This window comes from Etheostoma cragini, chromosome 5 (genome assembly GCF_013103735.1).
Source record: "Etheostoma cragini isolate CJK2018 chromosome 5, CSU_Ecrag_1.0, whole genome shotgun sequence".
Classification (NCBI taxonomy): Eukaryota; Metazoa; Chordata; class Actinopteri; order Perciformes; family Percidae; genus Etheostoma; species Etheostoma cragini.
This window is the reverse complement of record NC_048411.1, coordinates 19,400,206-19,412,529: the sequence shown is the minus strand read 5'-3', so window position 1 is coordinate 19,412,529 and position 12,324 is coordinate 19,400,206. Positions and strand designations below refer to the sequence as shown.

General features: G+C 41.8%; 2 protein-coding genes across 8 annotated transcripts in view; one reads left to right on the top strand and one right to left on the bottom strand.

Annotated features, from left to right (window-relative positions):
• The window catches only part of sh2b3 (SH2B adaptor protein 3), a 62,347-nt gene extending 56,248 nt beyond the window's left edge, over positions 1-6,099 (top strand). The window contains exon 8 of the transcript XR_004656831.1: positions 6,087-6,099. The gene's annotated coding sequence lies outside the window, so the exon portion shown is untranslated. The remainder of the gene's footprint in view (positions 1-6,086) is intronic.
• Positions 1-12,324, bottom strand: part of atxn2 (ataxin 2) — a 27,005-nt gene continuing 14,681 nt past the window's right edge. For 2 of the 7 annotated variants that reach the window (XM_034873121.1, XM_034873123.1), the window contains 17 exons: positions 11,774-11,946; positions 11,165-11,410; positions 9,201-9,386; positions 8,635-8,814; positions 8,142-8,249; positions 7,978-8,048; positions 7,484-7,848; positions 6,940-7,003; positions 6,680-6,826; positions 5,853-5,870; positions 5,105-5,177; positions 4,166-4,359; positions 3,225-3,351; positions 2,514-2,714; positions 2,210-2,421; positions 933-1,107; positions 1-136 (listed from right to left, as the gene is read on the bottom strand). In XM_034873121.1, the coding sequence (XP_034729012.1) occupies positions 108-136; positions 933-1,107; positions 2,210-2,421; positions 2,514-2,714; positions 3,225-3,351; positions 4,166-4,359; positions 5,105-5,177; positions 5,853-5,870; positions 6,680-6,826; positions 6,940-7,003; positions 7,484-7,848; positions 7,978-8,048; positions 8,142-8,249; positions 8,635-8,814; positions 9,201-9,386; positions 11,165-11,410; positions 11,774-11,946 (2,569 nt within the window). In that variant the 3' untranslated portion in view covers positions 1-107. The remainder of the gene's footprint in view (positions 137-932; positions 1,108-2,209; positions 2,422-2,513; positions 2,715-3,224; positions 3,352-4,165; positions 4,360-5,104; positions 5,178-5,852; positions 5,871-6,679; positions 6,827-6,939; positions 7,004-7,483; positions 7,849-7,977; positions 8,049-8,141; positions 8,250-8,634; positions 8,815-9,200; positions 9,387-11,164; positions 11,411-11,773; positions 11,947-12,324) is intronic. The other 5 variants (XM_034873126.1, XM_034873124.1, XM_034873122.1 and 2 more) reach the window with 4 other exon arrangements.

The window sequence follows — 12,324 nt, the reverse complement described above, 5'->3', positions numbered from 1 at the left end:
AGGATGAGGAAAGAGAGGGCTCTCGTTCTCTTTGTCGCCTGGTTATGAAGGCTGTGGTTGAGAAGCGCGCCACAGAGCAGGTCCCTCAGCTCGCTGGCGCCCTCTATCTACAGCTGCTGCTGATGATGAGCTTGCACTGCAGAGACGAGACAAAATGGGGGAAATGTGGTACATAGATTTAGAGATTGACCACAGTTACACAGTACAGGGTTAGGTCTGGGTGATGTGGCCAAAAGATAACATTTGGGGACAATTCAGTTGAAAGACGAGGTTCTTATTTATTAATGTGCGTTTTAGAGCAATTGGCAGACGCCCATGTTAAAACATAAGAATGTTAAAATTGGTTTTGCTTGCTGTAATCATTCCTCCTTATCATACTAGCAATTAAGAGTTCCTTTCCTAATGGGCTAAACAGTTCTTGCTCTGTGTAATAGTTCATCTGAAGATAATAAAAGGCTCCAGCAGTTTGAATTCAAACTGAAAAGGTTAAGTCCACCCACTGTCCTGTGCCACGACTTTTCTTCTTGTCAGCACAAGTTAGTATTGTTTTTCCAGTCTGATCCTGTAGTAGATGTGATTGTTAGAGATCCAGATAGCCATCTGGAAAATCTGGGCCGATCAGCATGGACTGCAACTTTTCTCGTTACAGGGACTGTCATGACTTAACAGTTAATGTGGGCAGTCTATGTCTGTTACATTTTGAGTGAATGTGTGCACAATAAAATAAAATTTTCACGGTGTGTTTTACTTTGTGCAAAACCAAAGTTGAATTTATCAGATTTGATATCAACCAGCCTGATAAAGGATTCATCATTTGGAAGCCTAAATGTGCACATGCATGAGTATAAGCAGCTAGTTAGGTACTAACCCTGACGAGACACGTATGTGATCTCCTTACTGTAGAGGAAAATAAATTATTAAAATAAAAATACCTTGTGGATGTGCCAGGTAGGAAAAATGTGTGGTGGAGGAAACCGGAATGGGGTTGAGGGCAGTCTGGGGCATAGGTGGCTGACCCCCTGGAGGACCCTGGGTAGCCATCAGCATCATCGTGGGGTGAGTCTGCGCCGGGTGGTGAGACTGCACCATACCAGACTGCATATGGGCCTGTATGAGAGAAAGTGAGTTTGGGTATATGTGTGTCAGCAAGAGCAAAAGTGTGACAGAAAAACTGACAGAAAAATTATTTAAAGCAAGGTTGGTAATGTTGGAAACCTAGCAAGATTTGAAAGTAGCATCTCCTCAGGGCTCTGTCTAACCCCCGCCCTCCGACCTACACACAGACGTGCACAAGCACCACTTCGTCGCTGCTTTACAGCAGAGAAAGTACTGGAATTTCACACGTCTATTTCACCGACAGGCAAACACTTGATATAATACCAAATGTCTAAAACAAACAGGACTGTGGCACATTGACCTCGCGGCTCGTTCCCGGGAGAGGAAGAGTACGCGCATTTCATTGGTTCTTGTGGACCGCCAGGCGGTGATTGGTGGGCATTTTTACAGGATTACAGCAGATTGACAGATTTTTTTTACTCCTTTTCTCAGAGACCATAAGCTATTTATTGCCGTCAGGGTGCAAAGACAATTTCACATGTAAATGGGTGAAATAAGTGTTTATTTCAACTAAAACAGAATGGTGATTGTTGGAACAGTGGAAAGACAAAGCAAGATAGTTTTACATGCGTTTCTGACAAATGTGAATTAAGTGTGTTTTACAACGATAAAATTACAATGAAAAATTACTGTTTATTTAAATGGAGCGAAATTTCATGGCTGTTTCATGTTAAACAAAATGGATCTTGCTCTAAAAACAAAAAGGTGAACATGTGTAGAGATTCTTTTCCATAATGATGACTGTAACAAGCACTTTTGTGGACTGGAACTGAAAATGCAATATTGTCACATTGAAGCTTGTTTCGCCGCTGCAGACTGCAGTGGTCTTGCTTAATACTTGACTGATTTCAAAGATTGTTGTTACCATTAGTCATTAAAAACATAGTAGTTAACATTGGACTGTGGGCCTCTTATAGCTAAAAATCACTTATACCCACTAGATCCAACTAGAAAAAGTGAGAAAAACATCCCAATCTTAATTGGGTCCGACTGCCAAAATAAAAATTCACTAGGCTAACATCCAAATATGACTCATTCATAAACTTTTAAAACCTGATCCCACATTTCAAGCTGTTAGCAGGTGGTGACCTACCTGCTGCACGTGTGCCATGTGGTTGTGGTTATAGCCGTGCTGCACCTGCTGTGGGTGGATATAGACCGTCTGCTGGGGAGAGGGGAACGATGCCTGGGGAGACTGAGGGTTGGGTCCCGGGGTCATGGAGGGGGGAGTGGGGGCCAAAGCAGAATACATCTGCTGCTGCGGTGCCTGGTTAGCCATGTGGAGGGCCTGGGCTGCTGCTGCCGCTAAGGCACACAGAAACACACCCATAGTAACACAAAAGTACTACACACAACACTACAGTGCTTTAAAACAAGGCGTAGGCAGGAAAGCTCACCTGCTGCTGCCTGCTGGTGCTGCTGGTGCTGCTGGTGCTGGACTGGGCTGGCAGCTGGGTGGTTTGGAGGACCTCCATGTTGTTGGGGACCACCCTGCTGGCCTTGGCCTGTAGGCGTGGCAGAGGGCTGGGGGTGCTGTGGGTGAGGGTGCAAGGTGGCGCTGGGATGAGGGTACTGCTGGGGCATTGGCCCTTGAGACACTGTGAGACAGGAATCAGTGAAAGTAGTGGTGAAAAGTATTAAAACATTTTAAACTCCTCACATCTTGTTTGCTTCTTAACTGGCTACTTCAGGCCGCGACCGACAGTACACATGGCGTATAATGTTTTTGTGAAAATCTTGATATTATTTTGGGGACAATTATATGGCTGAATAGCTAGCATGTCTTTTTATTGTCAACCCTACACAACGTTATTGACTTTGAAGCTTTGTGGCTCGTAACGTTAGCCGAGTGAGGGTTTCTATGAGCTGAGCGGATCAGAAATCTCTCCCGTTGCCATGTCATATCTAAGGTCCGTCCTGTTTACTGTAGCAATTGATATCATTTCCATAATGCATGATAACCTTATGGGAGGGGAATAACCGTTAGCGGTATTAGTCAAACTCTCTGGTATTACCAGAGAAAAAGATTTATAAATAATGGTCACCCACCACATTACCTGCACATTCTGGCTCGTTGCATATGAACATGAACTGGTATGCTGACGTACCATACATGGTGTGTGTCTGCTCTGGGTACTGTGTAGTTGAGGAAGAGACGAGGGTGGGTTGGCCGTGCGTAGGAGGCGCCATCATCCTGGCACTGCCCTGCATTACGGGACTGAACACATGCTGCGCCTGGAGACACACAGGGACAGCATCAGCATTAGAGCCCATGTACAAAGTAATTTAACACAGTTTTGTTCACGACTATGGTTGGGTTTCTAACCTCAATGTTACAGACTATAATGTAGCATCAAATAATAAAAAAGTCCAAAAAACAGTACCACAAACTGGTATTGAATACGTGGTTTGATCAGATACTTACTTAAAACTTTGTACATACATTTCTAACATAACCCAGCACTACAAACACTTATAAACTGGTGACTTGAGTAGACTTAGTGGGTTTTTCTGGTAATGTTTTGTGCTTTGCGTAACTGGAGTGGAATTGTTACCTAGTGAAGTTGTTTTCTGTGTAGTTTTAATCTATTTCTCGCTTCCTTGTATTATCGTATTATTTTTTTTTTACTTAATTGTATAGTTAGTTTTATTCATGTTAACAGCAATAAAATGATGAAAGGTCATTAGGTTACCTATAAACACCCTAAAGCCAGTCTCCTAACTGCCCCCGTACTTGTTCTATCCAGCCTGCTTGCAAACAGGCAATAACACTCCCAGTGTAAGAAGCAGGAGGCTGCACACAGCTCCACAAATCAGACGTGCTGAAACACTGGCATCGTGCTGGCATCCTGTCAAGCTGCTGGACTGCAGGCATCTGTCAAACTAATGGCTGACTGGTAAGCACCTGGGAGGGATAAAGACTGCTAGCCCTAACTGATGGTACTAGAGTTACTGTATTGGTTACATGTGGTTCCTAACAAAGGAGCCTCCCGGGCCAAGCATTGCAGAATAAGCTACCAAAGGTTGTATTGTTCTGATACACTCTTACCTGTGATTGGTAATGTGTCATCTGCTGGACCAGCGGCTGACTGGTGAACTGCTGCGGGCTGCAGGTGAAGTACTGGGCAGAGTAGGCAGGGTTTTGTGCTACAATAGGGGGTCCTGCTGCAGTCACTGGGTGCATCATGGTGGGTGTGCCTTGAGGGTGGTGCTGGTCCGACCTCTGCTGGGGCATGTTGGGTACTGGAGAATCACGTAAAGAGATTTCATTGGGAGAAAGTTTTGTTTAACACCCCTTAAATCTGAAGTAGAATAAAAATACTGCTGGTTTTGAGGCAAATTATTTACCAAATTGGCATGAATAACAATAACCCCCTTTTGAATACACCCATCTTTAAATAAAAAATAAAAATGTTTCTGAAGAGGAATAACACTTGATCAGATGAGTCCTGATGTTATTTCACAATAATGTAGCTATAATATCCAAGTTAATTGCAAATATTTCTTAAAGTGTTTTTTCACGTTAAAATCAGTTTCTAATACTTCTACTACTTATATAAGCAGCACAGGTCGGTGCACGGTTGGTACAGTATTGTTGTATTTCTTTTTTCTGCCTGTGTGGTATGACACCACATTTATATTGGTCTATGTTTATGGACTTTCTGTGTATGTTTTATTGTGCATGTTCACATGTTGCGCCTACACTGCAAATCAATTTCTCTTTGGGATAATACAGTTTATTAATTAATCAACCAATCAGCCAGTCACATGTTTTGTCAGGCTCAAGAAAGTGGTAGGAATCATTATTATAATATTCATACATTCGGGGCCCAAAAGAAAGAGAGTAATGAGAGAGAGAGAGAGAGAGAGAGAGAGAGAGAGAGAGAGAGAATGAGAAAGGGAGAGGGAAAATGAGAGCAGGGGGGGATGAGTGGGAGAGGGGGGAATGAAAGAGAGGAGAATGAGAGAAAGCAATGGTTATTCTCACCTTTACCTGGTCTGTAGGGTTTAGATTGGCTGACTGTCATATGAGGCATCTGAACCTGGTACATGGCTGGAGACTGGAGTGAGAAAGGGGATGAGGATGACAGATGAAGAAAACAGGTTTAATCACAATCTTCTAAGAACTCTTCAGCCTCATTTCTACAATAATGAAAACCAGCCCTTGGCTATAAACAGACACATTTTTGCTTATTTATGTGGGACTACTCTTACTACCCATTTGTGCAGGTGGATGCCAGCTACTCAGCTTTGAGCTTTAGTAGCTAACTCCTTATCCAATACATACAAAAAAACTATTTAAAACACATTGATACGCATTGAGATTGTGGGATTTATCTCTTACCTGGGGCCACATGCATTTTCTATGCCTGTCTATCATTGGGCAGAAAAATGTGTTTTACAACTATGACTATGACCCACACACTGCATGTCGTCTTCCATTTGTTAACGCTTACATTACACACCCTTATACACCATGCATTTCTTAACTAAAAACAGTAAAGAAAACAAAAGAGGCTGTAACTCCTATTAGCTTACATACATATGTTTTGTAAATACATAACGCCAATAGTAAAAAGATGAAGTACAAATGTCTATCTGTATGACAGTTCAAATTGAATTTCAATAAGAAGTTGGCAAACCAACATCTGATGGCATTAATTCAACAAGCAAGTTAAACATCTCAGTACTGATTGGGCTTTAAAAAAACAAATGGATTTAAAAAATTCACAAACCTTCCATATTATGCTTTTCTAATGGAGCGAGAGAGAGAGGAGGAGGGGGGAGAAAAGGAAAAAAGAACCACTCTTTAGTTGTTAACCAAGGTATCGTTTACACATGTTGGATGTTCTGATGTTGGATAACCAAGTTTTTCTTACAGAAACACAGGAAGAAATTATAGACTACAAAGCTTTCATCAAAAATATGCTTAACACTTTGAATAAGTGCTCTGTCAGGGCTTAAAATAGTCTTTTGACTTCATATTGTGTACATATATTTGTAATATATTTGTATGTAATTAACAATTATTTTAACAAAATACAAAACATACAACTCGCAACAGGAGCAAATCCCCCCCCCTTCCGTAATCGCCACCCGCCCAGACAAAAATCAAGAAAAGATGACAGTAACTACAACCCTCCAGACTATACCAAAACTTTTTTCAAATAATTCAGCAACAATAATAAAGTAGACAAATAACAGTGTCTGGAAGATGACGGAGGAAAGAAAAGTGATGACAAAGGATGGATATGATATATGTTCTATATATCAAGGTGTACAAAGGTACGAAAAATGTGCAGTGTGTAGCCTATTAAAATTAAATGAGGGAAAGTATGTAGGCATGCATTATAACTTAAAGCCAGAAAAGGAGAGGAAAATACCAAATGAAGACAAACATAAGCAAATATGTTGGGAGACGTCGTGGTGATGGTTGTTAAGGATTTGTTTTAATGAACTTTGTATTTCATATTGATTCAATGCTCAGGGTGATAAGCACAAAAACGCAACAAACATATCTATCTTTGTAATGCACATTTAAGCATACAAGCGTGTGTCTCACCTGCACTCCAGGGCTGACTGGTGTGAGGGGATACATCTGGGGGAAGCAGACCGTCTGGCTGTAGACAGTCTGAGGCTGCTGGACTACGATTGAGGGGCTGGGCTGTCCCTGAGGCCGGGGAGGCGTCGGGGTGTTGGCTGGTTTGGGCTGATGAAGCAGCATATTAAATAGAGACGGACATAGCCAGAGACAGAGTTTACGAATGACCTCAGTTTGTAGTAATTAAAATGTGTTGTCTGGCGGAGAGAGTGCATACTGACCTGTGTATTGAACCTTGGTTTGAACTCATTGGCATTTGGGTTCAGGGTTGATTTTCTTACTTGACTGTGGGATGAAAAACAAAGCAGCGAACATGTTAACATTTAAAAGGATCAGTGAGGAATTATCATATTTTTCTTAAATACTAACTTCTTAAACAGCTGGCCAAACATTACTCAAAGAGGAGTAAATAGTGCATTTGTTGTGGACACCTTTAGAGCGGCACATTATTACACATTCAAAGATCTAATGTGTATTACTGGCAGCAGGAAATGGGATTGAATAAACTAGTGCCCACATTCATGGTGAAGGAGGAACATGTCACCCAGTGCCACAGTGTAGCACACTGATGTGTTTTAATTGGTTTTGGACCACAATGGAATAAAATATATCAGGCTTAGACCACACATACAATACCAGTTAGGATCAAGCCTGTGTTTTTTCATGAGATTTGTTGATGACAGGACAAATACAGGGTATGATCAGACATATCCTTTAAACATATTCTCAATCTCCCCTATCAAGCATAATGTCTCTTCCACTCACTCTTGTACTGCCTCCCTTTTCTCCTCCTTCTCTTCATGCTTGGGTGCACTGAATGAGGATGTGGCTGTCGTCTGAACTCCCTGTGATGTCACATCCAGCCCTGGCCTCTTCTGGTCGGGGGCTGAGGGAGATGGGGATAGTGCAGCGGGGCTGCCAGGCTTACTAGTGTTTGTGGTGCTGGTAGATGGAGCAGGGGCACCACCGGGGGGGCCAGCCGCATTCACTACAACACCGTCTTCAGTGCCCTCCCTCCCCACTGTGGAGGCCTTGTCCAGGGCAAGGTCTTTTGGCTTGTCTGCTGGATCTCTGGGAGGCTTGGTCATCATCTGGTCAAAGGCAGAGTCTGGGTTTGAAATCGACTGCAACTGGACAAAGGAAAATGAAAAGAAGAGTTAGAAGAGGCACATACAACCTCTAGGGCAGCCTGAAAAACACAAGGTTAGTTATGTCAGACTTTCAGCAGATCTATAAGTACAAATCAAAGAGATACTTACCCTAAAATCTACACTAAATTTTTTTAAATTATCTATTTGTTTTCTGTGGTCTGGTTGCATAGAAGGGGGTCCTGTAAGGTGAGTAGAAAGAGATATACATGATTGACAGTTAAAGTGATTACCAAACAAATTTAGCAAATACTGATGCCCAGTGTATTCTTTACCTTTACAGACTGGTCTGGTGATACTAGGTGAGCTGTCCAAGGGCTTGATGTTCTCCTTATTTGCCGTAGGGGATGTCTGTCTTGTTTCTTGGATACGACACTCTTTTGCTATAACAGAAAAATAATCTGTTGACAACCAGCAAAAAAGCAAAGCAAGGATTTGTATGAAGTGCTTCTGATAGTGACCAAAACCACACTAAAACATTACAACCAAATACACATAAGTCAGGTATTTCATATCATATTTAGCATTTATCATTCCCTTATTCTATCTATTCACACACACACACACACACACACACACACACACACACACACACACACACACACACACACACACACACACACACACACACACACACACACACACACACACACACACACACACACACACACACACACACACACACACACACACACACACACACACACACACACACACACACACACACACAGTAGAATTAGTGAAAGTGGGGGTTAACTTCAACCCTACCATCTCCTGAAGAAGAGGTGACCATGTTGGGGGCGGGGCTAGCAGCAGCAGGAGAGGAAGCTGATGTTGCTGTAGCAACAGTTTCCACAGAAGCTGTTCCTGTCTGGGGTGCTGGGAGGGAGGAGGAGCCAGAAGAGGCTCCACCCATACTATTCTGTCGGGGGGAGCGAGGCCTGTGAGCTGAGGATGGGAGTAGTAAGGATTTTGGTCATATAATGTAACATTATTCTAAATTAACCCAATCAACTTTACTTACTAGCCAACATTAGAGGTTGAGTAGTGAATGATATGATGTCTGCACTCATCGTACTATAAAAGAGTTTTTTTTTTTTTTAAATAATACAAAAAGGCAGAAAATATTGCGGAAACATTTTAAGTAAAATGTAAGGCCCTTCAAAATGTTCCGTCCAGTGGTGTTAGTCTAAACTATAACTTATCTCCTTCGCAGATATATGTACCATTGTGTGGTACCTTAATGAAGTAGAAATGTAAGTACAGCTTAATTTATCAAAATAAAAAACACACATACAGTAAAGAAATACAAAGAAAAGAAAGAACTATTCTACCTCCACTAACCACCGAGGACCATGTCCCTCCAGAGGAGCTGCTTCTGGTTGGTGGGGTCACTGGGACCTCTCCAGGGGCATTGTGGGAAATTAAATCCACTCCTGGAGGAACGCCAGTGGTCCGGCAGGGAGGCACTCTGTGAGAACGAGGCGTCCGCTGGGATTTCGGAGACATCCTTGGTGGGCCTGTAGATGAAGAAAGGCAGACAGAACTCCATAAACAGTGGAGGAGATAAGCACACTGACCAGCCCGTTTCCTACAATCCTGCTATGGAGGGTTCTCTTTGAAACTCATCTGTGTCTTACAAAACCGTTATAATAAAAACTAAATTTGCACTGCTTAGATCTTAATCTAGGGTTTAAGTGGCACATCACACCGTGATGTTATTTGATGACATGCATGTTAGTGGAGAAACTGCAGATGATGCCACAAAGTGATGAATCAACACGCCACACTCTTCAAACAATGACCAAGTGAAGGGAGAGATGAGAAATGTGGAAACAAAGGAAAGAAGGTAAAGTGGAAGCCCATGTTTAAAGAATTCAATGTTTAGCAGTTTGTTCAGTCGCACAAACTGTGTGTAGAGGTGACAGCCCAGGGAAAAACTTCTTTTCACCATCTTTTGCCTAACATCTGTTAAAAAATGTTGCCATTTTATTCTAAACACATTTGAAAAGTATGAACAAGATCCATTAGTATTTGGACAGAGCTACTTTATAGCTTAGTACTCGAGCTCATTGGACTCAACACAAAACAAGGAACAAGAGGTAAAAGTGCTCACTTGTAGTTTTAACGAAGTTTGAAGGTGAACATAGTAGGACTGGTAACTTTTGTTAAACAATGCCCCGCCCAATTTTAGGACAATGAAAACAAGCATCACCATGGAAGAAATTGGTGAGTCTACAACCGAAACACACCTGCTTATGTTTCAAAATAAGTTCATAAATCAGACATGATTAAAGTGTAACTTAGTACTCTTGTTTTGCAGTCCTCTAGTGGTCGATGTTCTCACCTTGCTGCCATAATGGGAGGTTGTCATTAGCGGTACAACAGATCACACTTGCTAGGTTTAATCAGAGGTGCAACAGACTTTACATGTTTGTAAGCAGAAAAGGTCAAATGGCAGAATGGCAAACTGGGAAGTTATGTTTCTTACACAGACCATCCAATATGTATGTAATACATATTACCTACATACCATCACATTTTTATGTAGTATTTTAACCTCATGTTCAGTGATATAATTTCAAATCCAATGTGCTGGTCTGCAGAGCCAACAACAGAAAATGTCACTGTTTAGCACTGCATGAGAGTAGCAACTTATTCTGTTGTTTCAAGTAATGTATCCTCTAAAAATTCAAACTGCTGTGTTTATCTTTACCATGCTTCATTCATATATCCTTATAGTTTTGTATTTAAAAAAAAAAAAAATACATCGCAACAATCAAGACTTTGAAATTTTTAAGGCTATTATAATTTTAACCAAGTCAATTTTTTTTTTTTACAATACTTTAGCAGCAACAACATTCCTTTTCTAGCTAAAATATTATGCTATCTGCTAAGATCTTCCTCTTGACTGCTCCATCAGAAAACATTTAAAGAACTGGTGCCTTGGTGTAGAACTTGCTGACAGAAAGCACAGCACACATCGTGGCGCACCCACATGACAAGATGAAACTGCCTGACGCACTGAAAAAGGATCAGCTTAATGGTTTACCAAATCCTGACAATTTCAATTTGTATAGAAATCGCAAATCTGACCTCTAAATCAGTCTGAAGAAGCAACTTCACCTATTTCTGTTGATCCACACTAGACCTGGGCAAATCTATTTTTGAAAGTAGTTTCCTTATTTAACGTTTAAGGTGCTTCTAGCGTCTTTCAATCTGATTATTATGGAAAATCATTTCCATCCACCTTCAACACATGCCTTTGCCCAGGTCTACTCCACACTGTTGTGGGTACCTTCTGAAGACATGCGTTTGGGCAGAGTGGAAGCTGGCGATGTGGGCCCATGGTGGGAAAAGGAGGATGAGGAGGAGGGATAGGAGGGGTGGGATGAATGAGAGAGAGGCCTGGAAGGTCGAGAGGGGGGTCTGGCAGGCCTGGTGGGTGTAGTTGCCCGAGGAGGCAGGGAGGAGGGGCCAGACTGGTAACGAGAGGGGGGGCGAGAGGAAGGAGACGGACAGGGTGAGGGCCAATGGGATGAACCTAAAAGAAGGAGGGACAAATGATCAAGGATGACAAACGGCAGATAACATCCAGTTAGGGTGGGGAAAACAAAGGTATAGCAGGAATATAAAGAAGTGGGAGATTAATAAATATGAGTAAAAATTGCAAGGCAGAAATAAAATTATTCAATTGACATAAGTAAAGAATGATAGATAAATAAATAAATTAATCAACAGCAACAAAAATTAACATCCCAGAGACTCTAAAACCTAAGTCCCCACTGTTACAGTTACAGAGAAGGGAATAACAGAGGGCAAAAAAAAATCTGAACCTCTGTACGTATTATGTATATAGGGAGTAGCAAGTAACACCATAGTTGTGTGTGTGATGTATTAAACATACCTCCATTAACCACCCTCTGATCTGCCCCGGCGCTGGGACTGTAGTCGTGAGGTCCTGGTCGAGGAGTTGAGGGTCCGGCTGAGCTTTGAGCCATACGAGGTGAATTCTGACGTCCCAGTCCCCAGGACATCGCCTCCCTGTTCCTCTGACCTGGAGGAATGTACTTGTTCTCTCTACACACAACACACAACACACACAGGCAGATGGTTCAATTAAATATATATACAAGATGTGATAGTCAGGATAATAAAAGGGGAGAAATAAATGCAACACTGTTTTACATTAAACTAAGTACTTCTCATCCGCCAAGATGAGCATGTTTTCTTTAATTACCAAGGGAGTATTTGTTCTGGGAGCAGCTGCTCTCTACTTAGTGAATTTGCTGTAAATATGCAAATATAAGAATATGGTTCTCAAGCCGCTGGCCCAGATCGTCTGTCTACAGGCATTATGTCCATATAGTATATGTACTTGTTCTCACATCCTTGCACTTTATCGGCAAGAGTTTAAAGCCCTTCAGATCTGCTAGTATTAAGAAGAAAAAAAAGGTA